Here is a 27,153-nt window from a genome sequence, read left to right as displayed (position 1 = left end):
ATTGGTTGGCTTGGCGGATGCAGCCACGTGGTCTGCCAATTTGTTTTCTTCTACTTCGCGGTGTCATGACGCCCAGTACATTACAACACGCTGTTTGACTGAGTATACTGTGCATAGGAGTGAGTAGAGAGATACAAGGACAGAATGTTTGTGTTTATTTTTCAGCGTTTTGGGGGTTTTTATTACACTTAGGGAATCTGCGTATATTACTGCAGTTTGTAGGTTTATTTGTTTAATGTGTTTATTGGCTGCAAGTATCGCATGAGCTTCTGCAGTAAAGATGCTTGTGATAGGATGAAGGGTACCGGCATCTGAAAAGGATGGGCCGACCGCAGCGTATGAGACAGAAGTATTCGTCTTTGAGGCATCGGTGTAGAACTCGGAACAACTGCATTTATGAAGGAGTTCATGAAAGCATGTGCGGATGTGTGCAACAGGAGCATGCTTTGGGACTTCTACAAAAAATATGTCGCAGTCTATAAGCTGCCACTGCCACGGCGGCAGATATGCAGCAAGAGCCATCAAACAGTGTTCTAGATGTGGCCTATCTGTATCCTCAGCGAGGCCTGTCACACGAAGCGAGTAAGGCTGCCTCAATGAAAGATGGTTATGGAACAGGTCACAATAAGACTGATCATTGATTGTGAAATACAGGCTTTCCATGGGGCTAGTGCGAAAAGCACCCAAAGAAAGGCGAGTTCCCAAATGGTGCATGGGGTCCAGCATCATCAGAGCACATTGAGTCGCAGACTAATAAACAACGGCCCCATAATCTAAGCGGGTGCGAATGAGGCTTCTATACAAATTCATGAGACATTTCCTGTCACTATCCCCCGTAGTATGTGACAACACCTTTAGAACATTCATGGCTTTTACACATTTTGTTTCTAAATACTTGATGTGCGGTATGAAGGTTAGCTTTTCGTCCAAGATAAGACCTAAAAATGTATGCTAGGCATTAACAGGCAGATGTTGACCATTCAGTTGAATGTCGGGTTCTGAGTGCATACCTCTCTTTCGGGAGAACAAGACACACGTGCTTTTTTGTGGGTTCAGCCGGATTTCGTTTTCCTCTGCCCATTCGGAGACCTTGTTCACACCTAGGTCAACCTGCCGCTCACACATTACCAGGTTGCATGACTTAAGCACCAAAAGTTGCTTATCTTCTTTTGCAAAGCCTTCCGATTACCCACAATGATGTCTGCTTCAATTTCAGTTATGGCCATGATGTCGCTGTACACCAATAACAGTGTTTATCAGTGCTCGCATCCACTACGAGGTCACTGGCCGTGTAAGCACTGCCTCTTCAATCATAGTGTCGGAGGTGTCGGAATCCTCTGTGACTCAATGAATGATTTCGTAATCGGTCAACTGCACTACAGCTCGAGCGTTTCGTCAGCATTGGCAAAGCACTCAAAGGTTATTGCGGCTGGTATCAACAGGCCGGCAGCGCGCAGATCATCGAAGATAACCTCTGTGGATAGAAGTTCGTCATACACGCACTCACTCTGCGGCCTCGGCAAATTCGCTCAACGAAAACCGTAGCACCACACAGCTAGAAACTCCATGGCTGCAGAAGATGAGGAAACATGAATGCTGAAGATGGCATGCAGCAGCACACAATCTGCTGCATAGATGACAGAACAACACGTGAACGAATAGAGAGGATTGACCACAGGTTTGAACACTATGCTACGGCGGGCAATGAATTGGCGTGTGCAGGATTGAGTAAGTTGCCGTTTCGAGGGCATGGCAGCCGCGACGCGGTACCCAAGCGATGAGAGAATGGTGGGTTCGAGGATTCGAAAACCAAAATTGCGGCATTGATGGTGACTTCAAGTCTGCGGTTAGCAATAAATAGTCCGAAAAATCGGATGGCGAATGCTGTAGGTATCCGAAATGTCGGACTTTTTAATACATTGATTCTATGGAGAACTTGACGGTGCTGGAGATAAGTCCGGGAATCAGGCATGTCCGGAACTTCTGGGAAAACCGAATGTTAACTGTATTCCTTGTGAAAACAGGGGTGGTGCTTAGAAATGGGGGTTGCATAGCTTTGTGAAAACACGGCATTGGTCACGGTTTTTAAGCTAATGTCCATGTGACACTTTTTCTGGCTGCCGCACTTTTCTGTTTCGGCCTTGTGAAAAGCGTACTTGAGAGGCCCTGCTCTGCTTTTTAGCTCTGAAATATACTCACCTGGGTAAACATGAGTGTGACCCAGCACCATGTTGTATGGCTCCCCATAGCTAATACAGCTTGCATAGGTTCTGCAAGGCTCAGCACCGGGTGGTCCAGTACCCTGAAAAAACCATAAGCTTTTGTTTCAACTCTGACAAACTTTCAATGTAGGTTCTTAGCAAGCAATTGGAGCGCTCAATGAACACTATCCTATACCTCAACTAGGCTTGTGCTGAAGTAGGTGGACATCAGTGTATGCGAGACATACACACTCTTTTTGCTGTGGCGTCAAGTGTGGCAGTTTCTCTCAGCAGTCGATACGTTTGCCACCAGTCTTCCACAACAGAAGAAAAAGTGAAGAATTACAATTATTAACTGCTGTCCAATGGTGTGATAAGTTACCTTGACATTAATTTCTCCTCCAAACTTTTCTGATCATTGTTAAAACGCAGTACATGGACAGAGATCACCTGTCAATCTCACTGCTTTCTGCAGAAACACACAACTTGTGTACTGTAACTAGCAACTGTTCCTCAGTTTTCAGGTTTCTCTGTTAGCTTAAAGAAACACGGGGAGGGGGAGAGGGAAGCAGAGTCTTGGCATAAACAGGTCCGGCGGGCTGCACCAACTGTGAATACAGAAGAGGTGCACAGAAGGTGTCACTTTTGCAATTAAAATTTTAAGAGTTAGTTGCCTTATACCACAAGTTTATGGTAAATGTAGTCTCTACTCAGGCTGCTAATGTACGCTACCCCCAAAAGAGGTTAGAAAAAGCTGAAAAATCAATGCATGCATAAAAAAAAACTTTTGCACCCAAGATTCATTAAAAGTGCTATAGGATGCCCTGCAACCGATTTTCACGAGAACACCTAACCTCAGCATTAGATCTGAAAGTCCAACTTCCCAGCACAAAAATGGGCAAAAAAGCAGACACAGCTGGTTATATTTGAAGGAGCATAACAACAAAAAAATATACTATAACAATGCACCACAAGCACGTCTTACTACACAGGAGTGTTCACATGTACGGACAGCATGAGGAGGATTCCAGGGGCCCTGATACGAGTGCCCTGCCTCAACACCCTTGTCCACCCAAACCTACCATGGTGCATGCGCAGGAGTCTCCAATTTCCACATTGCAGTGGACGTGTTGGTGCAATGGCTCTGCAGGAGCGGCGTTCCCGTGGAACCGGCCGCTGGCAAAGCCGGACACCAGGCTGGAAGAAGTGGGAGGTTGAGGGGCCACCCCGTACGACTGAGCAGGGTAGCCGTGCATGTGGCTCATGTGTAGCCGGATACTCGGCGATTGCGGCAGCGAGCATGAAGGCGGGCCCCTGTGCATCCGCCCGAAGCACTGCTCCCTGCCAGGAGGGAGGGGACGATCGCTGCACACAGGACATTACTCGTCGCACACACTGTTGTGAAGGAAAGTGACACATAAGCATGAGAATGAATGGCAATGATTGTTACCTACTGGTAACAATCTTGACGATTCAAATTATTTGGGCGCACACAAAATATTCTCACAGTCCGGTATTCATATGCATATTTGCAGAGTTCAGGGATTTTGAATTCGGGAGGCTTCCAGATCAGGAGGGGGTCGTAAACACCGCTGTTGTGGTCTTATAATGGCTTGGAGTGACCAAACACGTGAGGGTAGGGCTTTCCAGTAGAAGGTGCGAGTCTCGAAGGGGGGCGAATTTGAGGGTATCTCCAAAAATATTGCATGATCAGAACAACTATCAAAATACATTTCTGACGAAAGAATTCGCATATGTCTTCCTGGGACATATGTGAACGTACGAGATGGCGCAGATGGCTGCCAAGGAAGCGTGGTTCAAAGCTTTCCTTGAGACCAATTGAAAACTGAATGCCAGGCACGCCACATCACTTCTATTCCTGCTTACGTCTTTTTGCCTTTGTGGGAATTGAGGCTGGCCCGCTGCCTTTGCGCGGGCTTTGCTGCCTTTTCTTCCATTCTCATGTTCCGACATGTCTGCCCTCCTTTGCGTTCTGCCGCGCTGGGAAGGGCGGAGTGACGTTTAACTCCCTCACCCGGTAGCGGATGTTGACTGTGGCGCCGTGCGGGGAGCCTCCCGAGAGGTTTTCGTGCGCTGCGTCGGAAGCGGTGAGTACTCTCCGGGACTGCAAACGGTGAGCCACGCTACCTTTTCCGTCCGGCGACTCCCGTCGCTCGGGGCTCGTCGGGCTTCGCCTACGGCAACGCTCACCTTTTGTTGCCCCACTGCGTACTCACGGCCGAAGGGCAGTACGGTGTCCTAGTGCGTGGCCTAGCTACGCCGACCCGTCTCCCTCAGAAGCCAACGCGAGCGCCTTTGCCCTCGCTCGAGCAACCGGGCCTTTGTTCCGGTGTCTCGGTGGATCACATTTACCGCGGAGACGTGCTCGTGGCACCCTGTGTAGTACTTTGTGCCCGTGGCGTGGATAAGCCTACTTGCTTTCCCGCCGCGCCTTTTTGCAACGGGCTGTACTGCGTTTGATGTTGCCACAATAAAGTGTTGCGACTTGAGCAGTATCGTGTTTTCCGCCACGGCGACAATTAACGCGTGCCCTGCGGCTCGCTAAGACCGGACCCACGCTGGTGGCCGTACTCCTTCGGGATACTTGTACACCACACTGGCGCCCAACGCGGTATCAAAAGCTCTAGCTTTTGACTGCTCTTAGCGAGTCAGTTCGCCTGCGCGATTCGGGCTCGTCGCAACATGTCTTTTTCGTGGCATGCTGCGTTGCACAAAGAGGCCACCGCCTCTATCTACGGGCGCCCTTCGGCGCTCGCCCGTGTCGTCACCCCTTTTCGTGGTGAATACACTCCTACGTGGTAGCTGACGCGCTATCTCGTGCCCCCTGTTGTCTGCCGAGAACCTGGATTTCGGTGCGACGGCCGCTCGCGGTGCCTTAGCACATGCAAGCGTCGGGGGCGAAACAGCAGCTTCGCCGCCATTCGGCGAGAAAGGTGAGTCCCCATGCGGACAAACCTTGGCTGCTAACCAGGTAAGCGGCGCACCGTGAAGCGGCCGAGTGAGGGAGCTTTCCGAAGGCCACGAGGCCGAGAGCGAACCTGTAACGCCGACTCACGCGGCGGTTGCTGCGGTCCTGAGTGGGCGCGATACCAGACTCCCCCATTTGGGAGAATAAGAATCGCTTTCAGCAGCGAAGAGCTACGGAAGGCTCAGCAGGGTGATCCGTTTCGAATCTCGGAGGGACGGAGCGCCGTATACGCTGCTTGCTCTGCGGCGGGCGCCGTTAAACCGTCTTGACGAGGTGCGGAGCGCCGTTACGCTGCTTGTTCTGCGGCGGGCGCGATTAGGGGGCTGAAACAGCGTGTGTCGCTGAGTCCCCGGCGGATTCATTTTTGGACCATGACAGGCTCCTGCTGAAGTATATAGCCACTGACGACGTGTCCACAGACCCGTTTAAGGTGGTTATGCCCAAAAGTCTGTGAGCCGCACTGTTGCGATCCTCTCACGACGAACCCATGGCCGATCACCTGCGTGGCTCGAAAGTTTTTGCAAACTGAGCAATGTTGTGACCTGGCCCGGGTTGAAGCGTGGCTTTTATCGCTATTCCGTGCCTGTCACATCTGACAAACGGTTGAGCCAAGGGTTGGAAAGTCGCCCGGTCTTATGAACCGATTGTCAGTGAGCGTCCGTGGCGCGTACTAGCTGAAAGATCCCCTTTGGGAAAACTCAGCCATGCCCACATCGCAGACCTGAAGCCCTTTGTCATGGTCTGATGAGCTTGCGCCAGTGCCCTGCGGCACTTCGCGCAAGCAACGGGCACACCCCGAGCGGCGGACCGCATTCGGACCCCACACCGGTATAATCTGAGGAAGCGGTCACCTTTGTGATTTCGCGCCGGACGGTGGACTTCTCCGCAACCGAAGGCCCTCAGTTTACTGTCTAGCCTCAGTATAGGTTAGCTTCTTTACGGCCTTTTCTCGTAAAGAAGTTGACCCCGCCGTGTCTGCTGCCAGTGTTTCTTTTTTTTTCAAGTGTTCATGTGTATTTTATGTTTTTTTTCTAATATAAGTGTTATCTGTGTTTTGTGTTTTTTTGCCAGATCTTGAGTGTCATTTTGCTCCTTTTACTTTTTTTTTCCCGCGTTCGTTTCGTCTACCGCGAAGGGAGCTGTGTGTGACCTTGAGTGTCGGTGCTTGCCGGGAGAGAGAGAGACGGTGGTGGTGGTAGTGGTTAGAAGATGAGAAAAGGCACCTAATTTCTGCAAGCCGGTCGGGAGCACGGCGCAGTGCTTAGAGAGAGACGAAGGACGCTTTGCGCCTACGCTCGCGCAGCTGTCGGCGGTGTGTGTGCGTGCGTGCTTCTGTGCGTGTGTAAGTGCGTGACGCTTCAGTGCGAGCCCGCGAAGAGTGCGTCGGCTTCCCCCTCATCGATGCGGACACTGGAGGTGTTGGGGGGGGGGCATTGACCCATTGACATCAGACCGTCTGGCTGTGCTCTGCTCTCGGCCACCGTCGAAGAAGCCCTGCTGCCGTTCCCACCATGGCTCCTGCGCGAGGCCAGCTGAAAGCAGCTATATGCTGCTGGCCAACGCCAGGGCGCCTCGCAGCCAATTCGGGTTCGGCCTCCCTGACCACTGGAGAGGCCCGGCTTCCCGCAACGTCCAGCTCCGTCATCGAGCCAGAAATGCGGGGCGGCCCCGAACAACCGAAGCGGCTTTCGTCGGACTCGCGGCTTATCAAGAGCAGGAACAAGCCATCAGTCAGCCCTCTTCCCGTACCTCTGACCTCGCACTCGGGCATCGCACCCAGTGGACACTGTCACGCCTTTCCGCCCCTCCGCGCAGTGGACGCTATCCCCCTTCAGCACCACGAACACTAGTGCCACGTTTCTGTGCTCCCTTCCGCAGTTATCTTTATAGTGTCATGTGTTTACTTCGTTATTTATGGTTTGTTTCTCATTTGTGATCTTTTTTTAGCAGCAGTAACAGGGCTAGACTGAGGTTAGCTGTCGCTCATAGCAGTATCATTTTAACTGCATGGGTGACGTCCGGCTGCCTTTTGCAGACCGGTAAAGGGCAAATTTAGGAGAGGGGGATGTGGGAATTGAGGCTGGCCCGCTGCCTTTGCGCGGGCTTTGCCGCCTTTTCTGCCATTCTCATGTCCCGACATGTCTGCCCTCCTTTGCTGTCTGCCGCGCTGGGAAGGGCGAAGTGACGTTTAACTCCCTCACCCGGTAGCGGATGTTGACTGTGGCGCCGCGCGGGGAGCCTCCCGAGAGGTTTTTGCGCGCTGCGTCGGAAGCGGTGAGTACTCTCCGGGACTGCAAACGGTGAGCCACGCTACCTTTTCCGTCCGGCGACTCCCGTCGCTCGGGGCTCGTCGGGCTTCGCCGACGGCAACGCTCACCTTTTGTTGCCCCGCTGCGTACTCACGGCCGAAGGGCAGTACGGTGTCCTAGTGCGTGGCCTAGCTACGCCGACCCGTCTCCCTCCGAAGCCAACGCGAGCGCCTTTGCCCTCGCTCGAGCAACCGGGCCTTTGTGCCGGTGTCTCGGTGGATCACCTTTACCGCGGAGACGTGCTCGTGGCACCCTGTGTAGTACTTTGTGCCCGTGGCGTGGATAAGCCTACTTGCTTTCCCCCCGCGCCTTTTTGCAACGGGCTGTACTGCGTTTGGTGTTGCCACAATAAAGTGTTGTGACTTGAGCAGTATCGTGTTTTCCGCCACGGCGACGGTTAACGCGTGCCCTGTGGCTCGCTAAGACCGGACCCACGCTGGTGGCTGTACTCCTTCGGGATACGTGTACACCACACCTTTCATCTACTGCTGCGTTAACCATGTGCCCTCAACTAGTAGTCGCCAGTGATGATCGCCTTGCAGAGGCTGTAGTTTCTCGTGTGGCAATTACGGAAAACGGTGCTGGCTGTGTGTGCCTTCAAAACCAAGTAGGTTGTGTGAATATTCGAAAGTTTCGAATATTATTTTGCATTGGATTCGATAACCACATACAGTTAAACTTGGACATAATGAAATTACGAAAGTCTTGGAAAAAATCGTTATAAATACAATTTCGTTACATGAAAGGTCGGTAAAAAAATTCGGAAAACAAACGCAAAAATTAGTGAAAAGGGAGAGTGAAGACAGTGCTAAAAGAAAACACTCATCTTACAGTAATAAAAGCTGCGTTATTATTGACATAGCAATAATATGGACATTCTCGGCGGGGTTTAGTCGTCGCGGCCATGTTCCCTACAAGTACAAATTGAAAACATGCCCCTGTGCATCGCAATTTTTCCGAGGCGGCAAAAGTGCACAAGCGCTGCTGAAGCAGGATAAAACGAGTCGGCCTATCCCTGTCGCCTGGAAAGTGAATAAAATAACATCTTCCGTATATTAGAACTGCCGTCAAATCCTCAAACAGAAAGTAAACCACCTGTCTTGAATGAGCATGAAACAATGCAGGGTGTGGGATCATGTAGCTATGATGAACTTGGATTCAAGGGCAGATGCTATCGCTAGCACGCATGCTATCTCGGTGAGTATCGGTGCGGTTTCAACGCGTAGGGACTGTGTGAAAATAGCACTTCACCCTGGAGCAGCCATATTTGCATACACCAGCATTTTGTAGGAGTTCTACGACATTGGATCCAAAAGAGTTGGCTGCCAGACTTACTTAATTTCCTACACGATTGTCGGAAATGAAGAAAAAATCACAGTTTCACTGGAAGGGTAAAGCAATGAATGAATAGCAGCAACTTGGAATGTAACGCTGAAAACGGCAAGCAGATCGAAGCGTGCAGCGTGCTGCTCCCGCACAAAAACAACATACACAGGACGACATTAAACTAACAACATTTACTGCTCGACACTTAACACACCGTTTAAACAAAAACGAGGCATGAAATGTCATCACAGGTACTGTGCAAACTAACAAGTGACCTAGTTGTTCGCTGTTTTTAAAAAGAGCACTCTTTTTGCAAACAGCGGCTGTCCAGCGAGCGAAGTGATCTTTGAGTGCCCGGCAACTAAACGCAATAGTTCCGGTCAAAGTAGAAGCCGCCCGATTCTCCCCACCGAAGGATAAGCTTGCGCACGCAAAAGATGCTCTGCCTACTTCAGTTTCTGCTGGGTTTTCAATGGTGCATGTTGTGTTCTCAGTCAAGCAACAAGGAAAAAAACAACAACAATGGTATGCCGAACCGCTGCGTCGCGGTTGGATGTGAGTCGCATCTCGCAATTTAGTTTTGTCTGTTGGCACACATCGCAGCCATCAACGCATCTGGCGGAAGTTACGTGCGGACGTCGCTATAATTTTACCCGTAATGTCGACATCGGCCTACCTGTGTTTACAGACATAAAATGGGTCTATAGGCTGCCTCCACACCAGCAAGATTTATTTAGGCCCCTTCGGCACAGACACCGCTGTGGGGATGCAAGCTGCCGAACAACTTGCGTAGTAAAGTCAAGCCCGCTTATAACGAACCTGAGCGCGACGCGGCATCCGTTCGCTGTATCCTAAAGTTCGTAATAATTGAAACACAGCATGTTGGCAAATGGTCTGGTCGCTCCAGGCCGGCGACACCAACGCCAGTACCAGCGATCAAAACAGGGTAGATGGCCGAATGGTCTTCGAAAGATCGGCGGCAGTGTGAAAACACGGGCCTTTTCTGGCGATGCCGGGTGCTTAGAGTAGCGGGGAAGACAAAGGATGCAGGGGTGCGTAACAAAAAGCACCCGGGGCATGAGAAAGAAAACAACTTTACTTCCTCCATGAGTTGGTGAGAGTGGCAACTAGAGGGTCGCAGAGGCTGGGTCGGCGTTTAACAATAAAGATGTATGGGCACCTCGCGAATGCATGATCAGTGGTCGAAATTGGTTTCCCGGGAGGTGGGCAGACCACTGACTCCGTTCGCTGTAACCGATCAGCGGCGCTCGGAGACATTCGTTGTACGTGCGATTTTGTGCCATTAAACCAATGTATAGTTTCACGGTTACGTGGATATTGTTAGTTTTAAGCGAAAGTTCAATTTAAGTGGGGCCGTTATATGAGAGCTCGACTGTAACACAATTGTGCCAATGCCCCATTTTCGTAGCCTTCGCCTTACTGCCAAGAGAGTTGTCTCCGAGAACAGATGACCGTGTAACACCACCATACTGAACCGAACTGAACCGGAATGCCCCAGACTGTGAAATGCCATTTCACTGTCCTGATTATAGTACAAAAAAACCTGAATGATACAGACCTGCTGGGAATGCGCCATAAATACACACTAAATGGCAGTGAATAATTATCTCACGAGTATTATTACGGAGTGTACAGTGGATGTTGGAGGCACGGTAGTTAGACAGGACACTGGCAAGCTTTCCCATGAAATGAAGAATCTCATTAGAAAGCATCAAAGCATTAAAGTCTCAAGTACAACAGACAAAATAGAACTGGTAGAGCTTTCAAAGTTGATTAATAAGCGTAAGGTATCCGAAGTAAGAAGGTATAACATAAAGAGAATTGAACACGCTCTGAAAAACGAAGAAAGCATCAAAAAAGTGAAGAGGAAACATGGGATAGGCAGAAATCTAATGTATGCAATAAGGGACAAAGAAGGCAGAATAATTACCAATATAGATAGGATAGTTAAAATAGCAGAGGAGTTTTAATGATATCTGTACAGTAGCCGGGACAACCACAGCCTTAACACTATAAGAACTAGCAGTAACCCAGATGACACCCCACCAGTAATGATAGAAGAAGTCAGAAAAGCCTTGGAGAGCATGCAAAGAGGCAATGCTGCTGGCGAGAATCAGGTAAAATTAGATGTGCTGAAAGATGGAGGACAGATTGTGTTAGAAAAACTAGCCACCCTTTTTCGGAAGTGTTTCCTGACAGGAAGAGTATCAGGGTCTTCGAAGAATGCTAAAATCGTCTTAATAGATAAGAAAGGAGTTGACAAGGACTTGAAGAATTGCAGGCTGATCAGCTTGCTCTCCATACGATACAAGCTATTTACAAAGACCATTGCTAACAGAGTTAAAAAAACATTACAATTCAATCAACCCAAGGAGCAAGCAGGATTTCAAACAGGCTACTCAGCAATCGACCACATTCATACTATCAATCAGGTTATAGAGAAATGCTCATAATATAGCCAATCACTATACATAGCCTTCATTGATTACGAGAAGGCGTTTGATTCAGTAGAAATATTAGCAGTCACGCAGACACTGCGGAATCAGGGCGTCGATGAAGCATATATAAACATCCTGAAACAAATCTACAGGAGCTCAACTGCTACCATAGTACTCCATAAAAAAAGCAACAGAATACCAATGAAGAAGGGTGTAAGGCAGGGGGATACAATCTCCCCAATGCTATTTACCGTGTGCTTACAGGAGGTTTTTCAGAGGCCTAGAATTGGAACAGTCAGGCTTAAGAATTAATGAAGTAACCTTAGTAACCTGTGCTTCGCCGATGACATTGCATTGGTGAGTAACTCAGGGGACGAATTGCAACTCTTGATTACGGAGTTAGACAAGGAGAGCAGAAAGATGGGTCTTCAAAATAATCTGCAGAAAACGAAAGTATTGAACAACAACCTCGGAAAAGAGCAGTGCATTGAAATAGGTGATAGTGCACTTCAAGTTGTAAAAGACCATGTCTACTTAGGGCAGGTAATAATCGCGGAGCCGGACCACGAGATTGAAGTAACTACAGTTGAATCTAATTAATTCGAACACACTTAATTTGAACTGCCGTTTAACTTGCACTCACAATAAAGTCCCGTCATAGCTATTTGTATTCCAAAGGGCGAAAACACCCGGTAATTCGAACGCGGAATTACTTGCGGCGGTTAATTCGAACATACGGAACTCCGAAAATGCTCTCGGCACCCTGCCTGATTCCGCGGCGGCACCTGCGACACCTCAACGCTGTGCGCGAAGGAAATGAGAAAAGACTTCGGTGGAATCTTTGCTTTCTATCAAATGCCGATCTGCAACGCGCCCATGTCACGCTTCTCCCTTTTCCGTCCCTGCCACAAGAAGACCCTTCTCCTTCCAACGCCACGCCCGAATAGAGAGAGAGGAAAAAAGAAAGAAAGCTGTCGCATGGTGTTGTGGTTCAAGGAAAGGAAAAAGGCACTATCAAAGGCACTACTATCTGCCGCCCTTGCCCTTTGCGGGAGCACGGCTCTGCGCCTTGAGGGGAAGGGGGGCGTCTCGTGGCGGGTGCAACGCTGCTCCCACTCTTGTCCCTGCCATATAGCCCTTCACCTTTTAACAACGGGTGCAAAGAGAGCAAAAAAAAAAAAAAAGCTGCCATGAAGTGTTGGTTTTCTGTCAAATGCCGATCTGCTTTTTTCTGCGTGGAGACGCTCCTCATTTCTTGGCGCGTGCTGGCCATGCTGCGGCTGCGTAGCAGACAGGCTCCACTATGCAGTCGTTGTCGTCGTCTTTAGAAAGTGTTGGCGCTGGACATTTCTGCGCGCAACTTCTCTTGCCAGGAGAATGCTGAAGCCAAAGCAGAAATGCTTTGAAAGCTCGCTGTGAGTAAACGTGTGCAGGCGCGCATCACCGACTATTTCAATTAATAACGAATGTCCTGTGATTTGTGAATAAATGTAAGTCTTCTGAAATTTCCCCCTCGTGTGTTAGCTCAATGCACATGCACCACTGCATGGAGAGCCCTCCGTTTATTTAGCTTTCATTCATTCGAACTTCTTTTAATTCGAACAAATTTTCTAGCCCCTTCTTGTTTGAATTATCGAGATTCGACTGTAGAAGAATGAGAATGGGGTGGAGCACTTTTGGCAAGCACTCTCAAATTATGACAGGTAGATTTCCACTATCCCTCAAAAGGAAGGTATTTAACAGCAGTATCTTGCCGGTACAGAGTTACGGAGCAGAAACCTGGAGACTTACAAAGAAGCTTCAGCTTAAATTGAGGACGACACAGCGAGCAATAGAAAGAAAAATGGTAGGTTTAACCATAAGAGACAAAAAGAGAGCAGAGTGGATTAGGGGACAAACGGAGATTAAGGATATCATAGTTGAAATCAAGAAGAGGAAATGGACATGGGCCGGGCATGTAGCGCGTAGACAGGATAACTGCTGGTCATTAAGGATAACTAACTGGATTCCAAGAGAAGGCAAACAGGTTAAGGGGAGACAGAAGGTTAGGTGGGCAGACGAGATTAAGAAGTTTGCGGGTATAAATTGGCAGCAGCAAGCACAGGACCGAGTTAACTGGCGGAACATGGGAGAAGCCTTTGTCCTGCAGTGGATGTAGTCAGGCTGATGATGATGATGAAATGGCAGTATGCACTAATAGCGAAGTGGTAATTCAAATCTCTTGGTGTGCGTCAATGCTTCAAACAGAGATAAATGCTGTGCAACAGCAAATATTGCCTAAAAGTATTGAATACAAAGTCTTCTTTCTTTTTTTTTGCCAAAGCAGTGATTCAGGGCCACTCGAGCTACCATCCAAAAGCATGCAGTGGCAACACCAACGAGTTCAATGCATCGAACGCGTCATTCAAAGGTCGCAGGTTCAATGCCTGCTCATGGCAAGTTATCTTTTCATCCACTTTTCTTTCTTCCCATTTATACACTAATTACTTCTAATAATATCCCCCAATACATTCCTAGGTGTAATTGTCAATTCGCATTATTATTGTTTCTAACAAATTAAATGAGCCCTCAATTACCTTTTTTTCTTCATTCATAGTGAGGGTTTCGTTCTGGCAGACATAATGCTTTCAGGTGGTATGCAAGTGACCATTAGTCACCTGCCAGCTCGTAATAAGATCACGCGCTATGCGATGCCAATAGACAAAAGATGAGCGTGTACCACACTTGCCGCAATGACAACAGGCAATGATGACTGATATGCCCACGTTTAATGAACATACATACCCCATAAAAAGTTAATGGGGATGCCTGCCGTGTTCGCTCAGGTGGTTGAGCATCAGAAGCGTTATTTCAATGCCGCAGGTTCGGTCCCTGCCCATGGCAAGCTATTTTTTCGTCCACTTTTCTTTCTTCATACTTAGACAATAACTACTTCTAATAATATACCCTATGCTTTTCTCGGCATAATTGTCAGTTCTCATTAATACCGTTTCTAACAAAGCAAATGAGCCCTCAAGTTTACCTTTCTTTCCTTCATACTATAGACTATGTCACACTATACGTACGCAATAGCTGAGCAGGTACACATCTTCAAGCTCTTTTTGGGACATGATCACCTCTGCGAGATTTCACATATAGCAAAGCTTCGTTAATTCGAACTCGGTTATTTCGAAATATCACTTAATTCGAAGGATTACCGTGGTCACGTATTTCGCAATGTAAGATTAAGTGGACAATTTGAAGCGGTGGCCAGCACCAGTCCGGTTAATGAGAAAACTTTGGGTGCCATGTGTCAGTTTTCGATTTAGCTGCGAATCCCCAGAAAGAAGGCTATTAATAGCCACAAGGCAATGCAACGTATCGATACTATAGAGTGGCAGCTGAAGCACCCAAGCCTCGCTACTTCTAGCGCAAAAAAAAAAGAGGGGAAAAAATGGTCTCATGGTCAACCGAAACGTGCGCCTGCGGTAAATGAGCCGTGCTTCACTGCAACACAGCGCTGACATGCGGGCAGTTTATTGCATGTTTCTCGCAACGTCAGTGGGTCATAGTTTACCCATTCTTTCTGGGGTTGTAAAGAAAGTAACAAAGGATATTTAGCGGAAATCGCAATGTATCCGAACCTCCGATTGCCGGTTGCTCCCGCGATTCGCGTCTTTGCACTGCTAATGGAGTTCTTGCCAGCAACACCTACTTCGAAAACTAAGTTCGAAAATTTCAGATAATTTTTTCCAGCCAAAACACATTGTGAGCTTCGTCATACTGGCCATTAATAAATTCATAATTATATTAGAAAGAATGTGCGAATGGTCGCATCATGGTCGAATGTGCGCATAGTCCAATTTTGTCTTTCCGGTGGTAGCAGCGAGGCACACAGTTCCTCCATGTTCACGGCAAAAGAAAGACCAGGTATTGCTGGAAAACATGACGTTTGGAGCTGCAAGGCTGGCACAGCAAATGACGAGCACTGATTACGTACTTTGAAGTTCTAAGTTCTTTGCATCCCACTTCTTGAATGTTCTGTTAAGCGGCTTATCGATTTATTTGGAAGCTTTCTCGCGGCCCCAGTGACTTCGAATGGACGAGGTTTCACTGTACAGTCGAATCTCGATAATTTGAACTCGAAGGGGCCTGAAAATTTGTTTGAATTAAAAAAAGCTCAAAATAATGAAAGCCAAATGGACGAAGGGCTCACAGTGCAGTGGCACATGTGCATTGAGCTAACACACGAGAGAGAAGTTTCAGAATACTTACGTTTATTCCCAAATCGCAGGACATTCGTCTATATTTGAAGTAAACGGTGATGCGCGTCCGCATGCGTTTGCCTTGCAGCAGGTCAATCAGTTTCTTACGCAGCTCGCAAAACATTTTTACTTCAGCTTCAGCATTCTCCTGGCAAGAGAAGTTGTGCATGGAAATGACCAGGGCCGAGACTCTGTAAAGACAACGACAACGACTGCGTCTCCACTACTACCTTCTGCATCGTAGCCGCAGCATGGCCAACACTCGATGAGAAAGGAGGAGTCTCCACATAGAGAGAAACAGATCTGCATTTGAAAGAGAACCAATATTTCACAGCAGCTTTGTTCTTTCCCCCCCCCCTCTCTCTTTACACGCGGCGTTCAAGGAAGGGTCTATATAAGGCAGAAACGAAAAAGGAAGAAGCGTGCACACGCGTCGCAAATCGGCATTTGAGGGAGAGAGCAGACATTCCGCTGCAGCCTTTTCTTTTCTTCTCTTCCTTTTTCACCCGCAGCATTGAGGTGTCAGAGGTGCCGCCGCGGGATTGGGCGTGGTGCTGATAGCATTTTCGAAGCGCAGCATAACCGTCGCAAGTGCTTGCGCGTTCCAATAACAGGGCGTTTTTGCCCATTGGAATACTGTTACTGCATATGTGATTTGGGTATGAGCCTGTGGGTAGCGGTGAACAGGCAGATTAGAGAAGAGAACGTTCGGCTTGCGAGATAGGCCTCCGGTGCACGACCCCTTCAAGCCTCCCAGTACGCCACAGCGTAATAAACCCATTTATAAACGTAACAGAGTGGTGAAGGGGCTGGGTAAAGCACGTCGACGAACCACAGAGTCACAGCTGTCTGAACTTCGCCGGAGCCGTCGTCTTGCTGGTCTGACACCAACAACAACCGTCATGGCCGAGAGCGAAGGTCACGGCTTCTCAACCCCGCAGAGGTCAGGTGCCGGCTGCACCTTGGTATCGCTATATGGAACACCGCCCGTTCCCGGGAAGAGAAGGGGAAGATGTGGATGCGTCTGACACACTACAAACGGGTGAGCCGGTACAACGGCTGGGGACCCCAGCGAACAACTGGGGACTGTCGCGCTGTTTCTCACAGAAACTGCCTTGATGTGGTACAAAAACCACGAAGATTCATTAACAACGTGGGATCGTTTCGCTGAAGAACTCAAAAAATGCTTTGCCGACTCTGATGCGAAAAAGAAAAGCGCGGCGCGCACTTTGGCTCAAAGAGCCCAGACACCTGGAGAAACGTGTACCACCTACATAGAGGAGGTTCTGATGCTCTGCAAGATCATAGACACGCATATGTCTGAAGAGGACATGGTCGGACACCTTGTGAAAGGTATAGCAGAGGACGTCTACAATTTATTGGTAGGCAGGGAAGACTTCACTTCCGTCTGCGCCGTCCGTCACTGCCGTACTTTCGAGAAGCTGAAGACCTGTCGTATTGCCCCGAAATTTGGTAGGCTGGCAAATGTAACAACGGTCGCCAGCGTAGACGTAAGCCCGTCTGCCGACCTTGCCGCTACTATCAGGGCAAATGTGCGCGAAGAGCTACAGCGACAAGACACACTGGTCGACGACACCAGTCATCATCCGCCAACCTGTTCATCCTATCACCCGGCACCGTTCGCTCCGCTGCCACCATCGGTTTGTGTGACAGATTTTAGCGAAGCTGGAACTGCTTGGCCACGCCGAGACTCATTCGCGCCTGATCAGCGGTATGACCGACGCCTTCGTACCGGCCCCGCTCCACAGAGGCGGGCAGTTCCCGTTCAGCAAGCTGCTCCACTCCGTTCGGCAAGGCGACCTTTCACAGCGGAGCGCTCTCAGCAGTGGTTCGGCAAACGACCCCTACCCGTCTGCTACAACTGTGGCGTCGAAGGGCACATTGCCAGGTACTGCAACTACCAGAAACCGCCGAGGTACGTCCGCTCACCAAGATCCTACGTGTCCGCATGAGCACCAACATTCCCTGGAAGCACATCTCACGAGATAAGGCCATTGAAAAACCGTTCTCCGACCTCTGACCGCAGTCTGACACCCCCGCCAGCCGCTCGTCCCAATCGGTCGCCCTCTCCTAGGTGCCGCTACCCTTCGCCGCCTCCGGAAAACTAGTCGGCGTGACCGTTGAAGGTGAGGTCGCTGGACAGTCATCGATTTCCACAGAAATGCCTCCTTGAATTTGCATGTCTAAAAATAAGGTACGTGTGCTAATTGACGGTGTCTCGACAATGGCCTTAGTGGACACAGGTGCAACCATATCAGTGATGAGTCTAGCATTCAAATCCTTTCTTGGACGAAAAGTTATGTTCCGTTGGGACCGTGGTGATACATTTAGTGGACTGTGTGGAGATGTCTTACAACCTGCTGGTGTTTGCACAGTGTCCATTAGTTTGGGTGGCCAGAATTTCATTGCTGAATTTGCTGTTCTCTTTCATTCAATGCATGATGTATTTCTAGGACTCAATTTCCTGAATCTTTGTGGTGCCACTGTCGATTGCCGCACGGGAGAGATCACAGTAGATTCAAATGTTCCAGTAGCGTTTATGGAAAGCCCGCCCTGTATGGAAAGTACCCTTTGCATGTCCATGGACACAATTGTACCACCCTTGTCTGCCATATGTGTACCTGTCGTCAGTTCCTTTGCAACCGAGACGACATTTGATGCCATCGCAGAGCCCATTCACCTCAGCTGCATAAAGAAGAATGTTCTAATACCCTATTGTACGCTGTCGGTTGTGCAAAGGCATACTGGTTTGTGGGTGATCAACGGCTCCAATGAACCTTCGGTACTGCCAGAGGGTCTACAACTTGCTAAGATCTGTCAACATCAGGTGTTCTCCTTTGTCATTCTTGCAGAGAGCAGTGATTCTCCGGATAAGCCCGATTCTAATCATTTGCACGCCAGGGACACCTCCATAATGGCAATGATTGACAAGTCTCTCAGCACCAACGAGCGTAATGACCTGGCGAGTATTCTGCGCAAGCATGCTGGTCTTTTCGATTTCGCACAGCTACAGGCTCCACTGTCAATCCCTGTTTCTCGTGTAAAGCATCGCATAGATACGGCATACCATAGACCTCTCCGACAAAAGCCATACCGGGTATCGCCTTCAGAACGCGCAGTGATAAATGAACAGGTTGGCGAGATGCTAAAGAAAAATCTGATTCAGGAATCATGCAGTCCGTGAGTCGCTCCCGTAATATTGGTCAAGAAGAAAGATGAAAAATGGCAATTTTGCGTTGACTACCGCCCTCTCAACGCCATCACAAAAAAGGACGTGTACCTACTGCCCCGTATTGATGATGCTATAGACTGTCTTTCATCAGCCTCCTACTTTTCGACTGTTGATATGAGGCCAGCGTATTGGCAAATTCCAATGCACGAGGAAGACAAAGAGAAAACGGCATTTGTTACACCAGATGGACATTTTTAATTCAATGTGATGCCATACAGACTATGCAATGCGCCTGCAACTTTTGAGCGCATCATGGACAACATTCTGCGAGGTTTGAAGTGGGAAGTATGTATGTGTTATCTGGACAACGTTGTGATTTTTGGGCGCGCTTTCTGTAAGCACAACACACGCCTCGGCCTCGTGCTGAACTGTCTAAGCAAAGCACGCTTAGGGCTCAACTCAAAGAAATGTCGTTTCGAAAAACGCCAAACACTCGTTCTTGGACACTTGGTGAACAAAGAAGGCGTACGGCCAGATCCCGCAAAAACGGCTGCAGTGGAGGCGTTCAAGCAACCTCGCTCAGCGAAAGAACTACGCAGCTTTTTGGGCCTCTGCTCATACTTCCGTCGATTCATCCCTGGATTTGCCAATATCGTGCACCCACTCACGTGCCTGCTTCAGAAAGGCTCGCCATTTGACTGGACTCCGGAATGTGCGTCCGCTTTTTCTGAGTTGAAGTTCCTTTTGACATCCCATCCGATTCTTCGACACTTCGATCCTCTGGCTCCCCCAGAACTTCACACGGACGCTAGTGGTGTCGGTGTTGGAGCCGTGCTGGTTCAATGCTTAGATACCAAAGAACATGTCATTGTGTATGCAAGTCGCTCGCTAAGCAAGTCCGAGCGTAACTACACCGCCACAGAGCAAGAATACCTCGCAGTAGTCTTCGCAGTGCAGCGCTTCCGGTCCTACCTGTACGGACGCCCCTTTACGATCATGACAGATGATCATTCGTTCTGCTGGTTGGTCAATCTGCGTGACCCATCTGGTCGACTGGCGCGTTGGGCACTCCGTCTGCAGGAATACGACTTTACGGTTTCCTATAAAAGTGGTCGTCGTCACGCTGATGCAGATTGTCTTTCGCGACTACCACTCCCACCGACCGACTGCGACGTGGGCAACTTGGACACCTACATCGCGACATTGGACCTGCCATTTCCTGATACCAATGCCTATAACATTGAGCAGCAAAGGGACCGCACCATACAGGAGCTCCATCCTACCGAGTCAAGACCATCGGCGACTCGCTTCTGCATGCACGACGGGCTTGTGTACAAAAAGAACTATGCTACGACCGGCTTACGATATCTTATAGTAGTTCCGAAGAGCCTTCGCGTTTCCGTCTGGCAGGCTATGCATGATGACCCAACGTCCGGCCATCTAGACACAGCGAAAACTCTTTGCCGGCTTCAAGAAAGATTTTACTGGCCGAAAATGCGCCAGACGACGGAATAGTACGTCTCTAGTTGAAATGAGTGCCAACGCCGCAAGCGCCCTAACAGTGATCCTCCAGGGCGACTACATCCTATCCCACCACCTAGAACTGCATTCGAGCAAGTTGGGATTGACCTTCTAGGTCCCTTTCCGAGGTCTTCTAGTGATAATCGCTGGATAGTCGTATGTACCGACCAATTAACACGGTACTGCGAGACAGCGGCTATACCATTGGCAACTACAGCTGACGTGTGTTTATTCATGCTGCGTTTTGTGGTTCTACAACATAGACCTGCTAAAATTTTTATCAGTGATCGTGGGCGACAATTCGCTGCAAACGTGATGGAAGAGATGCTTCGCCTATGCGCTTCAAGCTTTCGGCACTGTACGCCATATCATCCCCAAACAAATGGCCTGACGGAACGAAATAACAGGACTCTCACGAACATGCTCTCTATGTATGTCGCAGCAGATCACAAGAACTGGAATGGAGTACTACCTTTCATCACTTACACATTTAACACCACACAGCATGAGACTATCAGCTTCCGTCCGTTCTTTCTTCTGTATGCTCGGCCACCTCGTCATACCTCAGATACCGTCTTCCCGTTTTTGGACCATCATGATTCAGGTATATCCGAGATCGTCTGCTAAGCAGAAGAAGCCCGACATCTTGCTTACCTGCGCACCCTCGCTTCGCAAGAACGCTCGAAGACACGTTTTGACCGTTGACATCGACACGTGACGTATAATCGCAAAGATCTTGTGTTGCTGTGGACGCCAAATAGGAAACGTGGGTTGTGTGAAAAACTGCTTGTACACTATGCGGGACCTTATGTTGTTTTAGACCGTATAAGCGATTTAACTTACCGTGTAGCACGTCTTCATTCAAATGGCCGACGGTCTGCAAAGACTGAACTTGCCATAAAGCCCGTTTGAAGCGCTATATTCCCAGAGAGACTCTTTGAGTCACCCGGTGGGCTTCGTCTGCACGAAGAGAAATGTTACTGCATATGTGATTTCGGTATGAGCCTCTGGGTAGCGGGGAACAGGCAGATTACAGAATAGGACCTTCGGCTAGGGAGATAGGCCTCCAGTTCACGACGCCTTCAAACCTCTCAGTACGCCACAGCGTAATAAACCCATTTATAAACGTAACAATACACATAGTTTAAATGGGACCACAGTGTCAGTTCTAATTAACCAGAAGTTCAAATTAAGCGTGTTCGAATTATTGAGATTCAACTGTAGTAGTGTTGTGCTGTGACTGTTACATGTACTAAGAAGGCATGAGCTTTGCGAAGCAGTGAGCGGCGCGCAAGCTCACCTTGACGTTCTTGAGGCGCTGTGTGCCAGCTGGATGTATTGTTCGCAGATGGGGCGAGTTGCGATTGATCTTGTGAGTGTACGAAGTTGTATCCCAAATGCATACAATTGAGGGTATTCTTTCAGCTCTTCCGAAAACTTAGCCACGTATTCCCGAATGAACAATGCAGAAAAGAAAAAAAAAAACACGGGGCAGAATGTTTCGTTTGCTGCCACGACGGCAGCGTTAGTTTATGTTTACACTGGCTGTCCCAGAATTCGATTTTGCAATCTTTGGGCAGCTTCAAGTTGTCTTGCGTTCACCACACAAATGACCATGACGTTATTTTCTGTCCCATCAAGAATTACCTGGCTGACTCTCTGGCTAGCTCTGCTGCCAGAGAGCTGCCAGAAGTGTGAAAACCGATGATGCGATGATGCCGTCTGCTAAGTTATACACACATTTGTTCACCATTATAAATGAAAATCAATTCCACAATTCACAAATATCAGCACTTATCACCTGGGAAGCTCCACACTGACGAGCTCCACGCTGCTGCTGTCATCATCATCATCACTGATAAGGCAATCTAGCTGGAGGTCCGGAGCCGAAGGCCAGAGACAGTCCAGGTTAGGCTGCTCCGCCTCAGGTGGGCCTCCCTCAGCACCCCGTGATGTACCTAGCAAACGATAAACAAGTGTTTCACACTTGCCATACTGGTGACAGGCGGAGCTGACTGGTGCTCTCAAGTTTAAATGCACCTACAGTAAACGAGATAATCTCGGTTAAGACGAATTCTTCCTTAAGGGGGGAAGAGGCACTTAGCTCTCAGGGATCTTATTATTTAAGCTAGGGTGATGAAAACTTATGAGATGGTGTATTTACATGTACAGATGTCAAATAAAAACTCAGTTTTTATGTACCTTTTACAACCTTGTTTTAATTAGTCATTAATTAAAAGTTATTTTGATCACCTTTTTAGTAAAATGGCAGCACACATCTTTCTGAATTAAATGTCATTGCATTCTACAATTAGCAAGAAGTGCAAAAAGCAAGTTTCATGGCTCTAGCTTTCCTACAACAAAAGTTATGAAGTTTAGAAGTTCATCCTTCCATTATCAAGGAACAATAATTTTTGTATTTTATTTTTTCTAAACATTTAGTGTGTCCTAAAGGCCCATAGGGCAATTTCTTGCACTCACTAAGCATCCAGCTTCTCAGCAAGACAAAAATGATCAAATTCCAGTGTACCAAAGCTGAGAAGCGCTTGTCAGAAGAATGAAAGGTGGCCAAAAAACTGAAGTTGAGAAAATGGCAAAAAACAAAGCTCTGTATATTCAAGGAATTCTACCCAAACAAAAATGCTTCTCTTTGCATATAAATGCTTCAAAAAACACCAGGGCAGTAGTCTTTGTCACACTTTTGTCGATGCCGCCGCTTTGCTTGTTGCAGGAACCTGGAAGATGCTGAACGCTTACGCTCGGCACTCGTGATCCGACGAGAATCCTTCTCTTCTGCCCGTCGCTCGCTCATGGAGTTTTGCTCTAGCTGAAGTTCTTTGAGGATACGTGTGGAGGCTTCTTCCATTCCTGAATTGAACCGCATCACGACCTCAGCAACTGCAGTTTTAACAGCTATGAGTGAAGCATGCTTCTCTTTAGGCATTAGAGACCATATGACAGGAGTGCCTCGTTTGTATTTTGTGCTAAAACGCTGCCTCTTAGGCAGCGTTTTAGCAGCTCCTTGTCACAAAGTCGCTCATATACTGGAAGTAGTGCAACACAGACATTTTGTGGGAAGTTGTTAGTGTGTCTTGGCAGCGGTTCTCCCCTTGAAGCAGCATTCTGCTTGCACCATGAGTCACTGCACTTGGGTACAAGGTGTGGTTGGACCTTTCATCAGTCGATGTCACATGATAATATGTGGCCATGGCTGCCCGGTGCATCACATCTACGTCACAAACATTGAACTTCAGAGCCCAGCCATAAGATCTCGACAATTTCTCTACGACATCACCTGTCAAGCGGCCTCTTCCACTTGCGTGTTTCGCTTAGAACCTTTATGCTTTTGAACAAGATTGTGTAGTGCGCAACCCATTTGCTTTAGGATATGGTTGATACAGTCCTCTTTTTGAACCTGTTTGAAACCATACACTGATGAGTCTTTAACAGCACGAAATGATCTACTGTCCCCATCACACAGCATCACTGTGTACCTCAAACTGTGACGGGAAATTGAGCGCAAAAGAGTGACTGCTGCCTCCGCTTTTATGTGATCTGATTTGCACTGTGTATTTTTCTAGCAGATGTGCGATGACTCCCAAATCAAGTAATTTGATTGCTCCTTTGGTGGTGTGGGCTTGCATCCGGCACAAAGATTTGACAGGACAACATAGTCTAAAACATAGCCAGAAAACAGCTCTATAGGAACACCCACACAAATGTACGACAGGTGGCCTCTGGTCATCTATGTGCCATCATAACAGATGGCCACGTTACCTGGGTTGTCAAAGCACAGATCTTGGTATAATGTTTTCACTGACATGTCGCAATCAGTGAGGACCTTGTCTGCAGCTCGTGTTGCTGCAGGATTCAGTTTATTTTTCAAATGGCTCTGATAGCTTTTGTGGTGAAGTCCCCTGTGAGAAATTCCCATTACAGAAAAGATGTCGTTTAGGGCTGCCTGGCCATTCCCTGTGCTTTGCACTGCATGAGAGGCACGAATATTCACTTCAAATGCAGCGCGTTTAGCCTGACTGGGTACCCTTCCAGAGCTCCACTCACTGTCAACAAGTCCACAGTTGTGGCACTCTGAAATCAGCTTCATCGCAAGTCTATATTCACACTCACCTTGTTCAATAGTGATGGTCGCACTGCATGTCCAGCATTTAGCTCTTCTTTCAAGAAGTTTGTTTATCGGAGATGAGTCGACGATCCCGTAGGTAGCGGCCGACGGATCCGAGTCGAAATTGCAAGGTTCCTTTTGGCGTTGAAATCTGTTGCCAGACTTTGGGGTGGTTGTTGCCAGACTGCCACTAAACTTGGCTGAAAATTTTCCTCTTGTAGTTGTGGCTTCTCCGTAAGAGTTTGGTGCTATCCGCGGTGCATTTCTTCGTTGGAAATTTCTCTTCTGTAGTTGTGGCTTCTCCGTAAGAGTTTGGTGCTATCCGCGGTGCATTTCGCGAGTGCATGAGCGACGCTGACGGTTTTAATTAACGGAATGAACCGCGCCTTGCACAAGTCTAGGCACGTTCTCTTGCTGTGTGCGCAGCTGAGCGATTAAGATATCGCGTCTCAGTATTAGGGAGTACGGGGAAAACTGAATAGAGTCACAGGAGGTGATGCGCTGCCCCCTCCCTCCTTACTTTTCTTTTTTTTTCTCTCAGCTGATCGTGTAGCGTCGACCGCGCGATCAGCTGGTCGACGCTTCCAGGTGTACATAGCTGTAGCATATCCGACATACCCCTATTAACCAGCTTTGGAACGCTTATTCATCACATGTTTACACGAGTCCGAACGATATGTCTTGTGCTGACGCAGCTAAGGTAAGCGTACCGTCCCCCGTCGTAGCGCGCGGTCGACGCTACACGGTTAGCTGAGAGAAAAAAAAAGAAAAGTAAGGGGGGAGGGGGGCAGCGCATCACTTCCTGCGACTCTATTCAGTTTTCCCCGTAATCGCTAATACTGAGACGCGATATCTTAATCGAACAGCTGCGCACACAGCAAGAGAACGCGCCTAGACTTGTGCTAGGCGCGGTTCATTCCGTTAATTAAAACGGCCTCTTAATTCCGCAGCAGCGCCGCGCTCGACTTCTGCTAGGTGCGGTTCATTCCGTTAATTACAATAGAATCAAAACGGCCTCTTAATTGCACGGCAGCACCGCGTTCGACTTTTGCTAGGCTCGGTTCATTCCGTTAATGAAAACGGCTAGCGTCGCTCATGCACTCACGAAATGCACCGCGGATAGCACCAAACTCTTACGCAGAAGCCACAACTAGAGGAGAAAAATTTTCAGCTAAGAAATGCACCGCGGATAGCACCAAATTCTTACGGAGAAGCCACAACTACAGAAGAAAAATTTTCAGCTAAGAAATGCACCGCGGATAGCACCAAACTCTTACGGAGAAGCAAGAACTACAGGAGAAAAATTTTCAGCCAAGAAATGCACCACGGATAGCACCAAACTCTTACGTAGACGCCACAACTATAGGAGAAAAATTTTTCAGCTAAGAAATGCACCGCGGATAGCACCAAACTCTCACGAAGAAGCCACAACTACATGAGAAAAATTTTCAGCCAAGAAATGCACCACGGAAAGCACAATACTCTTACGTAAAAGCTACAACTACAGGAAAAAACTTTTCCGCCAAATTTAGCGGAAGTCTGGCAACAATTACCCTTACAGTCTGGCAACCACTCATGCAACGCCAAAAGGAACCTTGCCCTTGCGCGCTGCCGCGAGCACTGGCAGCTTGCGCTCGCTGGCTGAAGTTGCCGATAAGCTGCTGATCTTATCAGCACTCATTTTCTGCTGTTGCGCACGATCAGCGCTTGTCAAAAAAGTTGCGTCTTTTCTTATGCACTGCCTATCGCCGACGTCGTCCGAGGCAGCCGGGGAAACAGGCGGAGATGTTGGCGTTTCATCCGACGGATCGTGTTCCGTGGCAGCGCCGTCCTGCATGAGGTGGGCGTTGGATATGCCCTTGCCATTATCTGTTTTTGCCGTAGATTTCTTGCGCTTTTTAGATGCGGAGCATCTAATACTCGAGGCTTGTAGTGCGGCGCCGTCCGCAAGCTTCCTCCTCCTTCTTCCACCATCTGTGCATCCCTTCCTCCTCTACACACCGCGCGCGCTTCACTCCTCCACCATCTGTGCACCCTTCCTCCTCTACACACCGCATGCGCTTCTCCTCTTCACGAACATTCGCTAGCTGTATAACGTAGCGCGCATGCGCCGTCACGCTTCGAGAACATCGGCAGCTGACGCGCGCGCATGCGCCGTCGCGCTTCGAGAACATCGGCAGCTGACGCGCGCGCATGCGCCGTTGCGCTTCTCCCCCTTCTCGAACATTCGACAGCTGACAGTGCATGCGCCGTCTCGCTGTATATATACTAAAGGTCGGTGCTCGCTCGCTCAGTTGCCACTCGTCGGTTGGTTTGTGCGGCGCGTCGACGTCCGAGGTCGCAATGATCGACGTCCCTTCGACCAGCACCGGCCAAAGTGTTGGCGGAACCGCAACCAAGTCGTCGTCCGATGACAAGGCAGCGCGGAGAAGAGCTCGCGACGCCGAACGTAAACGTCGGCGTCGAGTGGAAGATGCTCAACTTAGAGAACGTGAAGCCGCTGAGAGACGTCAGCGTCGAGCAGCAGCACCGGATTCGGCCGCTTTGAAACGTAAGCGTCGACAAGAGGACCCGGACTTTCGAAAAAGGGAAGCCGAGTGCAAGCGTCGGCGACGAGAGGCCGATCCCGATGCTGCCCGCGAGCGCAAGCGCGCCGAGGTAGCGGCGTGGCGCGCCAAGCAGTATGCCACACCCAACGCTCGCTAACCAATTATATGCTCCGCATCCTTCTCAGTGTTCCCCCGAGGGAAGCTGCGGGCAATTTTTTTTTTCAAACTTGTGAGCGGTG

General features: G+C 48.9%; 2 protein-coding genes across 25 annotated transcripts in view; one reads left to right on the top strand and one right to left on the bottom strand.

The window, feature by feature from the left end:
• The window catches only part of LOC119172939 (uncharacterized), a 1,216,589-nt gene that overhangs the window by 658,619 nt on the left and 530,817 nt on the right, over positions 1-27,153 (bottom strand). For 14 of the 22 annotated variants that reach the window (XR_012894686.1, XR_012894685.1, XR_012894688.1 and 11 more), the window contains 3 exons: positions 22,044-22,200; positions 3,284-3,566; positions 2,200-2,302 (listed from right to left, as the gene is read on the bottom strand). The exons of the other annotated variants lie outside the window; for them this stretch is intronic. Coding sequence is in view for 10 of the 14 variants with exons in the window: in XM_075891724.1 (XP_075747839.1) it covers positions 2,200-2,302; positions 3,284-3,566; positions 22,044-22,200 (543 nt within the window). In the remaining 4 variants the exon portion in view is untranslated. The remainder of the gene's footprint in view (positions 1-2,199; positions 2,303-3,283; positions 3,567-22,043; positions 22,201-27,153) is intronic. 22 annotated transcript variants of the gene reach the window in all.
• Positions 1-27,153, top strand: part of LOC142813823 (uncharacterized) — a 548,512-nt gene that overhangs the window by 241,617 nt on the left and 279,742 nt on the right. The gene's annotated exons all lie outside the window — the stretch shown is intronic.

The sequence above is a fragment of the Rhipicephalus microplus genome, chromosome 4, assembly GCF_043290135.1.
Source record: "Rhipicephalus microplus isolate Deutch F79 chromosome 4, USDA_Rmic, whole genome shotgun sequence".
In the NCBI taxonomy this organism is placed as follows: domain Eukaryota; kingdom Metazoa; phylum Arthropoda; class Arachnida; order Ixodida; family Ixodidae; genus Rhipicephalus; species Rhipicephalus microplus.
This window is presented reverse-complemented; position numbering and strand designations above follow the sequence as displayed.